The sequence below is a fragment of the Artemia franciscana genome, chromosome 7 (assembly GCF_032884065.1).
Source record: "Artemia franciscana chromosome 7, ASM3288406v1, whole genome shotgun sequence".
Lineage (NCBI taxonomy): Eukaryota > Metazoa > Arthropoda > Branchiopoda > Anostraca > Artemiidae > Artemia > Artemia franciscana.
The window spans coordinates 55791286-55803782 of NC_088869.1; the positions used below are offsets into that span (position 1 = coordinate 55791286).

Below are 12497 nucleotides of genomic sequence, written 5' to 3' on the forward strand. Positions count from 1 at the left end.
ACTGAAAGTAAGGAGCAATATTAAAACCTAAAAGGTACAGAAATAATTACGTAATGAAGGGGTTCGCCCTCTCGTCAATACCCCGCTCTCTACGCTAGAGTTCGAATTTTGTTCCAATTCCTTAAGAATAACCCTTGAATCAAAAAGGCCGTTTAATTAGAATAAATTGCTCTTTTGAAAGTACTAAGAAAACTTTAGCGCAAGGAGCAAGGCACTGACGAGGGAGCAAACCCCTCATATAGGTAATAATTTCTGGTCGTTTTAAGTTTTAATGTTGCACCTTACTTTCAGTTAAAAAAAAAAAACATTTTTTTTTCTTGATGTCAAAAAAAAATTCCACATTTTTGCAGATGGAAGCTTGAAACCTCTATAATACGGTTGTCTGATACATTGAATCTTATGGTGTGATTTTCATTAAGATTATATGACTTTTAGGGGGTATTTCCTCCTTTTTTCGGAAATAAAGCAAATCTTCTCAGGCTCGTAACTTTTGGTGAGTAGGACTAAACTTGATGAAACTTGTATATTTAAAATCAACATAAAAATCTGATTCTTTTTGTGTATCTATTGGTATCAAAATCCCTTTTTTAGAGTTTCAATTACTATTGAGCCGGGTCGTTCCTTACTTACAGTTCGTTACACCGAACTGTTTGATAAAATTGGATACAACTAATCCGAAATAAAATGTCGAATACTGAACTCTAGCGACAATCTTATTACAAATTAAATTACTGGAAAGATCTGTATCCCTGTAAGGCTTTTAAATTCAAGCCATAATAGGACTATTGGCTTGTAGCAGTCCTATTACAGCGATGTAAAATTGCTAAATATTCAGTTTTGCCTTGTTTCCAATTTCCTTTCGTCCAGTTTAAATCTTATGAAGGTTAGAAGGCAACGAGTATAACGATCTTTTTACTTACTTGGGGTGACGAAGCGGTACTTGAAGAACCAAGTCTTCTGGAATATCGAAAAAATGCGCTTCTCCGTCACCAGCCTGAACTATGAGGGGTAATATATCTTGTCTCGTCCCTTTTCCAGCCCAACCAAGCTTTTGAGCAGCCTAAAAATAAAAAACGAATTATTGAGACTAAATAATTATAAAAGCAAAATATGACAAAGCACAAACTTTTTTCAGAAAACTTAACAAAATAGATGAATTTACAGAGAGGAAAGCTCGAGGTTGCAAAAAAGTGACTTGTACAGAATTGCGAACGAACGGGATTGCCAAGAAGCAAAGGAATAGTTCAATATATAGCAATACTAAAAAAGTACTATACTCTGTTTAGCAGCATTTTTTTTTTCTAAATTGGCATTTATGATGTTATCAGTGAATCGACAGCGCTTATTAATACTCTCCTAGCCTGTATCTCCACCCCCCCCAAACAAAATCCAATAATAATTATAGTCGGCAAGCACTGCTAATCTACAGTCAGCTTAGTAGATTGCACGTGTTTAGTCTTTTTAATCAAAGCAGATAGCAATTTTTTGACGTGGGGTGAATACCCTACGTCATTAAAGTTCACTATAATAAGAAAGAAAGAAAGAAAAAAGAATACAAAATAAAAAATAAGAAAAAATATAAAATAATAATAATGCAAAGGGGGCAGCAACCACACACCATGTGATACTGTAGGATTACACTCAAAAATCAACTAGAAATCAAAACTGAATTTAACTAGAACCAAATCTCCTCCAAAAGCAACAAAAAAGTTATTTTTTGTCTTTAGAGTTTTAATCTTCCTTGGTAGCAAGACACAAAAATTAGTTTAGAGTGAATTTAGAGATACAAAAATTATATTATAAAATATTTTTAATATTTTTGTTTTAATCTGAAGAGCTGAAGTTACCAACTTCTGCTAGAGAATTGTATTCCACTCAATAGCATTGCAAAAACTACTATAAATCTTTTTTTACTGTTAATATCTGGCAGTTAATAATTCAATAATCATATCTGCTATAATAAACTAACAATATAGCAATGTCAGAGCAGAAAATGGGCAACATTCATTTGACTGTTCAGGCTCGTAACTTGCTTTTCTATCCATAATCAGCTGCTTCACACTGCATACTAGTAGCTGAACCAATTATAAACATTAAAAATACAGGAAAAAAAAATTTCAGCAGCGAAAATCAAATTGAAAGGGACAAAACACGCGTCACTTTTTTTTTTTTTTTTTTTTTTTTTTTTTTTTTTTTTTTTTTTTTTTTTTTTTTTTTTTTTTTTTTACTTAAATTTTACAGACCTGAGTCAGCTCCAAGTTAAAAGGATCTCCAAGAAGGGTACCATCAGGTTGTTTATAGCATGCATATCCAATCATAGTAGAATTCCACACACGAAAGTCAAATATTCCTTTTTGACGGGGTGGAAACACCGTTATTGCTGATCTTAAAGAGTAAAAGCCATGATTAAAAACTATTTAGCATAAATTTAATAAGAGAACAATAAAACATGAAAGGCGAGTAATAATTCCCAAATCCAGCCTCAAAAGCTGTAAAACAGAAACAATGAAAATAAAGACAATACAATTACACCTGCTCACTATTGTAGTGACAAGGGAGAGTCTCATTTTTCAGTTTTTGATTCGTTGATTTTTTTTAGTTTCAATCTTTATCGGTTTTTAATTCTTCCTTCTATTAAATTTTTTTTCTGCCGCTATTTTGATTCCGCTTTATTAAACTTGGTATTGTTTTACATTTATTTGTTTCATCCGTGTTTTTTCTGATGTTTTCTGTTTCACAAGTGTCATTACTTGGCATCAGACACAAAAGACACCGAACAAGAACGCAAAAAATATATCAGGTCTTTTCAAGATGGAAATACATGGAATGTTAGCCCAAAAACACATTCTTAAAAGTAAAATGAGACCAGTTGTACTATTTCACGAAAAAAATAGGGAGGGGGCAATATATTTCAAAATGTAAGAAGTGGCTCACTTTTTTTATTCCAATTTTCTTTTTTTTTGGGGGGGGGGGGAATACCAAAAAAGGTGTTTTTCAAAATCAAGAGCAGGGACAAACACTAGAGTCAAGAGCCTGAATTTACCTACAACCCATATTCCCCGATGCAGGCTGAAATCTTCAGGAATGTCTTAAAATAGTGGGCCTAAAGTGCACTATTTTGGTCTTGTAAATCATAATCCTTCTCTTTTCAAATTTAGAGCCCTTCTGGTAGGGTTACGAACTGTCACTCCTAAATTACAAACACACAATTTCCTATTCATCTTCTGCTTTACAAAATCTCAAGAAGATATACAATGTGTTCTTGTGTATTCTGTGAAAAAACGAAAGTTTCAATTCTCCATACTCGTACAGATTATTTCCGAGAGTAGATTATGAAAACGATCTTCACAGATACTCACAACCTTGTTTGGGGTGTTGGTACACATTGAGAAAAAGGGATCTATATCCAAAGAAGCTATCACCAGAAATGCACAGGCTAGCATTGCCGTCAGAAAGCTAAAAAAGACTTTGGAGATCTAGCACTTAATCCCAACGGCTTAAGCTTCTCATGTTGATAGAAGTGTTCTGCCCCTCCTCGACTCTACGCGTCAGAAATATATCGTCTCAACCAAAAGGAAGAGAGAAGAATCTAGTTCTGAAAACGAGTGCCCCCGTCGACTGCTTGCGTCCCCCCGACTCACAAGATAATGAACAGGAACGCAATGAATATAAAAGGGTCAGTCATCTCTCATTAGGAACAAATGAAGGCGACGATGGAGTTACTTTGGATACGTGATGCGCATGAGTAATTCCACAATTCCCAAGCAGTCTGTCCTTAGCCAAGTCAAAGTAGTCAAGACTTTTGGCTACTCAAAAGCAACCACTACAAAAACAAACCTAAAAATACACTCCAATTTTCGCACGATAGCAACCTACGAAAAGTTGCCTTACAACTGGTCTCTTTACAACCAGAGTGAGAAGAAAAAATAACAACCATTTTGGTCGTGTTTGACGTTACATCTGGACATTACTTTATATTGTTTGCTGAATCCTGTAAACGAGCATTCAGCAGAAGGATAAAATCTAGTTGTGATATTCGTTTAGTAAGAGACAAGTGAAATATCAGACACCGTCATGTCCAGGTATCGCGACGAAAAAAGAGTAAATTTTACTTGTTTCCCGTGTACACAAGTTGGAAGCTTAAGGGATTCAGGGTTTTTTTTCAATAGAAAAACCTCAATGTCTCGTACGAAAAATTTCCTTCGTGTTCCTTAGTCATGTCTTAGTCAATGTCCTAAACAGTCTAAACAGTTTTTTTTTTTCAAATTACAATCATATTGTAAAAGAGTTCAATTTCCAATGGTGAAATTCAATAGCAGATCGTCACAGATTATATTTTCAAATACACTACCCAGCTTAACTAGCTTTAAAATTTGATAGAGCCTCCGAAAGTACAGTTAACAAGACGATAATACCATAATAAATTTGAGAAGAAACACTTATAAAAGGGAGAAAATCTTACCGTAGAATTCCACCATTTGTGGCGTATTGTAGGTGGGTACACATGGCTTCAAACATTCCCTGTGCTGTACCAACATGACGACTATCAAATACCTAAAAGAGGGATGAGATTTGATGTAAACACCAACCAGAGGAGCAAATACAACTAACAACTAATTCATTTTTATAAACTTTGCTGCAAAACTACTCTGAAGCAATCTCTTGTACCTTTTTTCCTTAAGCTGATTTGTAACCGAGATTGCCAAATGCAAACCTTCAAACTCGTCAGAACGAAAGAGGGAAAAAAACAACATACTACACACAAGTCTGGCCTTAAATGTTTACCGTTCACTCTTAACTTTCACTCCGTCAACACACAAAGCAAGATTGTTTGTGAACTGAACTTTGCAGTCCGTGTTGACGACAAAGCACCATAAAATATGTACCATACCAGTACTAATCTTATTTGAAGCTTTTTCAGCGCTTAATACTCAAGTTGAACACGTTATAAAATCTTGATATCTAAATAAAATTACGAAATTATACTGAAGTTAAGGCGTAAAAGATATTGCAGCCGCTACAAAAAAATGTATTGCACGACGTGAATCTTCATAAATGTCACGGTAAAGTATCGTACAAGACGTGTGTATGGAATCTTACCAATAGAAGGCCCGTCATTTCAATAACAGTTTCTCATGAATTATAAAAAAAGAAAATATTTCTGCAAGATTTTCAAAATTTTCTAATCACTGTATTTTTTCCAAATGCAGGGCTAGAGTCTCAGAAAAGCTTAAATCCAAAAATTGTGATATCTGTTGGCTCAAATTATAACAAAGTAGAGGCTTTCCTAACTTTCAGTAACGAATTCAAGTTTCTTCTTTAAGTCTCAAAAAGAGAGAGAAAATCTTTCAAGATTTTCAAAATTTTCTAATCACTGTATTTTTTCCAAATGCAGGGCTAGCGTCTCAGAAAAGCTTAAATCCAAAAATTGTGATATCTGTTGGCTCAAATTATAACAAAGTAGAGGCTTTCCTAACTTTCAGTAACGAATTCAAGTTTCTTCTTTAAGTCTGACTTTGATATGCATGTTCGTTTTTTAAAGGTAAAATTTGTAATCACCTTATCATGTAAGTAATTCTAGAAAAAGGCACAGACAACTCAAACAAGTAATAATAACAATATTCATTTAGATTAATGACATAAATGTCAGAATTAACTAACTAACCATCTAAAAAAAAAAACAAAAAAAACGATAAGATAAAGATATTTAATTTCAAAAAACGTCTATCACAAGCTCCGAAGGACCGAATTCGCATTTCGGAGTTATAAAACCATTAAAAAAGAAAAAAAAATAGTAGCACAGCAACTAAAAAACTGGCTAAACAATGTCATAAACAACAAAATCAGAAAGTCAAAGCCATTCATTAGTTAAAAAAAAAAGAAAGACAAGAAGAATTAAGCTTTAAAATGGAAGAAAGTTAAAAAGGTAAGAACCAGAAAAGATCTAAAAAAGAGTGAGATAAAACTAGCGTTGGAAAGGTTTAAAAGAGAACATATAAACAAATGAGAGGGAACGAAGGAATCAAACGAACACAAAACTTTGGTATCACAAGTACCAAAGAAAAAAAGGGAAAACTAGCGGTTTATTTTATAAGTAATGAATGGGAAAAGGTTTTTTCAGACCTAGATGTTAAGCAGCGAATGGAGGACAAGATACGAACGGATTCAGACACAGTGCATGGCAGGTGGTGTCTGGATAGGGAGTGTCTCTTGGGGAAAATATTTTCCTTAAGAAGGTTTATTATTGCATTTGCTTTTTGCATAACGGAGGCAAAACATTCTTCTGTTGTGCTCAAGAGTTTCCAGCTTGGTCTTTTTTAGAAGGAGCGGATGGTACCTTGGCTTCTTTAAAAATTATTCTCAGGGCTCTTTTTTGAATAAATTCAATTTTTTCTGATTCATCACGAGACATGCCAGGATGCTCAACTGGTCATGCATATTCAAGATGCGGGCGGACAAAGGAAATACAGATCGGTAAAGAATGGAATGGGGGGGGGACGTTAAATTTATTCAAGAGCTTAAGGAGAGACATGGACGCATTAGCTTTATGGAAATATTTTTAGCGTGGATATCCCACTTTAAATTAGATGAAATTGCAATCCCAAGTAATTTAAAGGAAGACACAGAAATATCTGGAGGAATAAGGTTGAGGAAAAGGTGTGAGGTTTTAAGGAAACGTATTGGCATTATAATAGATTTAGAGGGGTTTACTCTCATGTCTAAGACCGCAGCGTCATCTGCAATATCATTGAGGATACTCATAGGGTTGCTTACAAAGTTTCGGAAGCAGGCTCCAACAACCGTTAGTAACAGAAAAAAGGAGGGGACCTAGGAGAGTACCTTGGGGTAATCCATTGTGAACGAGGAGAGGACTGGAATAACGATTCTGATATTTGCCTTCCTGTGTTCTATTTGACAAAAAGGAGGCAACCAATTTAACCAGGAAAGGATCAATATTGAAATCAGTTACAAATTTCTCAACCAAAATATTGTGGTTAAAAAGGTCAAATGCTTATTGAAGGTCAATGGAAATTAAATTTAGCCAGCAATTAGGTTTTTCGAGAATTTTTCCAATTGAGTCAATAAGAAAAAAAAGTAATGGGAAGTAGAAGCGGATGTGATATTCCCGAATTGTCTCTGGACAGTAAAAGGTAGGATTTTCTCCTTTACCCAATCTCCAAGGAATCTTCATATAGTTTAGAGAACATAGGAGTAAGTGAAATAGGATGAACACCTTCAACACTAGGTTTTCCGCCTTTCTTATTCAAGGGGGTTATGAGACCCTGTTTCCAAATTTGCAGATACTGGCCAAACTCAGTAATCTCCTTGAAAATAACAGACAAGGGCTTTAAGTCTAAGTCACTGAAAGCACTAATGGAAGAAAAGGGATATCTAAAGGGCAACACTTGTTTTTTGTAGTTTCCCAATTTTTCTTTTGATATGAGACAGAGATATGGAGGGGAAAGCAGGTGGGAGAATATTAATGGGTAATTGATAAGACAATGCCAGAAGGTTCTGTACGATAGAAGCAAGGAACTTGTTAAGATTATTACCAGTAACTTCTGGGGATTCAGGTAATTTGAAATCAAGTTGGTATAGACTCCTACCACATAACTTTTTTTACCTCGGAGTACCAAATTCTTAGTTTTTTGGTAAACAATTCTTTGACCTTGTTCTTGAAGTAGGATCAGGCAAATTTTACGTATTTATGTTGTATTACGTTTGTCACTGGAGGACTTTTTAAATCTTTTTTCTGGGAAAGAAATTATATATTTTTGCTTTAGCTTTTTGTGAAAGGTAGTGACTTTTTCATGAAGACCATGCAAAATTATAAATATCAGACCAATCCTCAGTATTCAACCACGTTTCAAAAGAAAAAAAGGCCAGCATTTTGAAGAGGGTGGAAAGAGCCATAAGTTACTGAGAATGTATATTTGAAATTAAAAAGGGGGACAGGAGGAGGGGAAAATGATAACTCTTACCCAATGGAGGCAAAGCTGAGGGGGGACTGCAGAAATTATTCAGATAGTTAGCATGACATCTAGAGAGGAATTTCCCCTAGTTGTTGGTATTTTAACTATTTGCCTAACTTTTAGAGAGGAGCATATTGAATTCATCGTAAGTTTATTGGGATTACAAACCAGAAAAAGTCCTGCGCTTGGGTACTTAGAGACAACAAAATCAGCGCTGGTCTGCAACTGCTGGAGAAATTTGCGTTTTGCATCAACATTTTGGTTTGTCCAGTAATAGAAGAAAGCTATTGCAATGGATATTATAGGGACGGGGGAGTATTTTAGGTATAATACTTTGCCAAAGGATTTCATCGTACTCAGATAAATTAAGAACAGGAATAATTTTAGAAAAAAATATTTAAACTATTTTACTAATATCATATGTTAAAAATAAATGAAAGAAATGGTTTCCATTGATATTTATTTTAAAAGAGTTTGATCTGGTAAAATTTCAACAATGACATTTACAGATGGCAAAGCAGTAATTAGGTGTGTGAAGACTAGGTGGCAGATGAGCTTTTCCTTGGACAGAAATTTGTAGAAGCTGCTGGTCGAAAGGAAAATAAACGAGTCATCTCTTATTTATGATTAACTGAGACAAAATTATAAAACATTCTTTTGTTTGTTGGTTTTTCCTTTTTTTGGACTAAACCAGAATTTTGTGCATGCTTCCAAATCTAGCGTAACCCACCAGTTTTGGACACACAACTTTTATTTTTGAAACATTATTCTTATTCTTTTTCAGTCTTAACTCTTCCTCCTAGCTTATTCAATTGCACTAGGTAGTTTATTTAAGCGGTTACTTATTGAACATCACTAAAAGTTTAATATAAAAAATTAGCGGTAACTAGATCTTCTAGGGCTTCTATGAAATTTTTCGATGTTATTTTAGTCAGAGGAAGAAGAATTTGGAGGATACTGCATTTGAAAGAAAAGGACGGGGAGCCAATCATGCATATTTTATGGACGTTACAAAAAAAAACTATTAAACGCTTTAAATTGGGCTTTAAGACTAGCTATGTGGACAAACTAAACTGTTCTTCCGCAAAGCAAGTCTATTTATCTTAAATTAATAAGTTTAAAACTGTGAATTGTACCTGTAGCTTTTTCCATTGGATACGTCCAGGACAACGTGGGGCATTCCTCCAGGCAACTGTAGCACCATATTTCAATTCTTCAGTTTTCATGATGTAACCATCTGATTCTTCGATCTGCGTTTTAATTTCGCTCCAACGGTTTAGATGCTCAGCAGATTCAAATCTAGCATGATGAGACCAAAGAATTTTAGTAGCCTCCACAAATGGCCCACTTACAAACGCTTTAAATTTTTTATATACGCTTTAGATCACTTATTAATTCTTTCAATCGCTTATAACCGCGTTAGATTGCGTGTAAACTCTTCAGATTATTTTAAACACCTCAGATCACTTCTAACTAATTTAGATCGCTTGTAAATGATTTCGATCACTTATAAATGCTTTAGATAACCTAAAAACACTTTCGAAAACTTAAAAACGCTTTAAGTTCCTTATATATGCTTAGATCTGAAAGCACTTGTTTCTGCCCTGGGATTGATGGATGAAAGACTATCTATCAAAAAGTGAAAATAACATCATTAGAAAAACACTTATGCCAGCTTTGCCTCTGACTCAGGCTATCTATCTTGTTTTTGTTTTTTTTTTCCCATTAACCATGGCCACTTCATGGCGATTGGATCTCAATTCGAAGTTTAAGAGTTATTTTTAAGCCTTTATATGTGAACTAAAGAGTTTATTAGTAATCTAAAGTGTTTTTAGGAAATCTAAAGCATCTACAACCGTTCTAAATGGTTTACAAATATTTTAAACCGCTTTTAAGTGATCTAAAGCGTTTACACGTACTTTAAGAAAGGAAACGTTAACATTCGGCTCATGAGAGTTTGATCCATTTCATGACATTTAAAACTGATCTAAACCATTTATAATGGATCTAAAGTATTTATAAATGATCTAAAGCAAAAAAGTTTTCTAAAGCGTTTATGAGTGATCTGAAGAATTTATTTATGATCTAAAGCCCTTATTAAAGATCTAAAACGTTTATAAATTATAAATCATTCATAACTATTCTAGAGCACTTTTAAGTGATCTAAAGAAGTTACTAATGCCTTCAGAAGGAAAAATTAACATTGTATTCGCCGAAGATTGATCCTTTTCATGACCTTTAAAACTGATCTAATGCGTTTACAGGTGGTCTGAAGTGTTTATAAATGATCTAAAGCAAAGAAGTGATTTAAAGTATTTAAAAGTGACTTAAAGTGTTTGAAACAGATATAACAAGTTTAAAAGTAATATAAAGCGTTTATAAGGGATATAAGTGTTTTTAAGTCCTCAAAAGGATTTATAAATGATGTATAGCATCTATAAGCATTTAAAACGTTTATAGATGGTCTATAGCATTTATAAGCGATACAAGCACTTATAAATGATCTAAAGTATACTAAGTGGTTCAAAAGTTTATAAGTGATTAGAAGCATGAAATCTAATATTATTATTTGTGATAAGGAGTTTACTTGTGATTTCAACCGTTTATAAGTGCTCTAAAGCGTTTATTAGTAATCTAAAGTGTTTATAAGAAATTTTAAGAATGTATAAGAGAATTTAAAGTGTAAGCGTTTATAATTGTTTTAAACCATTTAAAAGTGTTCTTAAGCGTTCAAAAATGATATAAACTTTTATGCGTTATCTGAATAATCAAAAGCATTTTATAAGCCTTGATAAGTGATCTAAAGTGTTTATTAGAGATCTAAAACGTTAACAGTTGATCAAAAGTGCTTATAATCGTTTTAAGGCATTTATAAATCTTCAAAAGCGCTTACAAGTAATCGGAAAAAATGTAAGTGGATTTGGCGTTTACAAGTAGTCTAAAGCGTTTAGAACTGATCTCGGGATTGTTTTAAAGAGTTTGTAAGTGTTTTGTATGAGTTTGTAAGCAAAGAAGTGATTTAAAGTGTTTAAAAGAGACTTAAAGTGTTTGAAACAGATCTAACGAGTTTAAAATTGATATAAAGCGTTTATAAGGGAAGTAAAGTGTTCGTAAGTCCTCAAAAGGATTTATAAATGATGTAGAGCATTTATAAGCATTTAAATCTTGTTTTAAAGAGCTTGTAAGCGATCTAGAGCATTTATAAAGATTGTATAGGTGTAAGCGTAAGTCTTTATAAGGGTTCTAGATCATTTAGAGGATATGCAAAACGTTTTTAAGTGATCAAAAATTTTCACATGAGATCTATAAAGTCCATAAGTTGTCAATAGCGTTTATAGTACTATGAAAAAACATATCAGTATGAAAAAAATATCGAGAGGTAGATCCGAAAAACGGAAATTTACAGGCGTTTAGAAGGAAAATCACATTGATCTGTAAATGGAATTTTGAACAGTGATCTGTGGTTGGAAACTGGAAAAGACATATTTGTTTTCTATAAAACCTTAAGAAATGAGATAATGTATGAATCTAAACTCATGAACTAATGTATGAATCATTAGCGATCTGAAGCGGCTACAGATGATCTAAGATGCTTATAATCGTTCTAAAGCAAGCATTTATAAGTAATCTGGAGTATTTATAAGTGATCTAAAGCGCTTATAAGTAATCTAAAGTGTTCATGAGCGTTCTAAAATGGTCACAATTGATCAAAAATGCTTATAATCGTAATAAAGCATTTGCGTTAACAAGTGATCAAAATTGTTTAAAGAGACTTTTGGTGTTTGTAAGTAATCTAAGGTGTGTATAAGTGATCTTACTCTTTAGATACATGTTAGTGTTTTAAAGAATTTATAAGCAATCTAGAGCGTTTATATGATTCTTAAGCGTGTATTAGTGTTCAAACCCTTTATAAGCATTCAAAACTGTTTATAGGCAGTTCCAAACGTTTCAAGTGATCAAAATTTTCTTTAAGGAGTTGTAAGTGATCCATAGTGTTCATTAGTGACCAAAAAAATTTACAATTGATTAAAAGTGCTATAAGCGTTTAAAAGAGCGCTTGTAAGTAATCCAAAGCACTTAAAAGTGATATAAAGTATTAATATAAACGCTCTAGACCACTTATACAAGGTTTAGATCAGTTTTAAGTGTCATGAAAAGGATCAAACCCCATATTAAATGTTCCCATCAGAATTCACTTGTAAATATTTTATGCGGTTTAAAAGTGCTGTAGTATAGTTATAAACAATTTAGAAAGGTCATAAATGCTTTAGCTTTAATCAACAAGCCTTAGCTTTAATTAATGCCTTATAAATGTCCTGTATAAATATTTTAGATTGATTATAAACGCTAAAGATCACTTATAAGCCCTTTAGATCACTTATAAACACTTTAGTTCATTTATGAATGCTTTCGATCACTTTAAACGCTTTAGATCATTAACAAATGCCATATATGAGTTTAAAATGCTTTAGATCATTTATAAACGCCTTAAATAACTCGTACATTCTTTAGATAACTTGTAAA

General features: G+C 33.2%; 1 protein-coding gene across 1 annotated transcript in view; it reads right to left on the minus strand.

Moving 5' to 3' along the window:
- Positions 1-901: 901 nt before the first annotated feature.
- The window catches only part of LOC136029733 (ankyrin-1-like), a 42742-nt gene continuing 31146 nt past the window's right edge, over positions 902-12497 (minus strand). The window contains exons 4-7 of the mRNA XM_065708237.1: positions 9110-9330; positions 4463-4554; positions 2244-2385; positions 902-1060 (exon numbers count right to left, since the gene is read on the minus strand). Of these exons, the coding sequence (XP_065564309.1) occupies positions 917-1060; positions 2244-2385; positions 4463-4554; positions 9110-9330 (599 nt within the window). The 3' untranslated portion in view covers positions 902-916. The remainder of the gene's footprint in view (positions 1061-2243; positions 2386-4462; positions 4555-9109; positions 9331-12497) is intronic.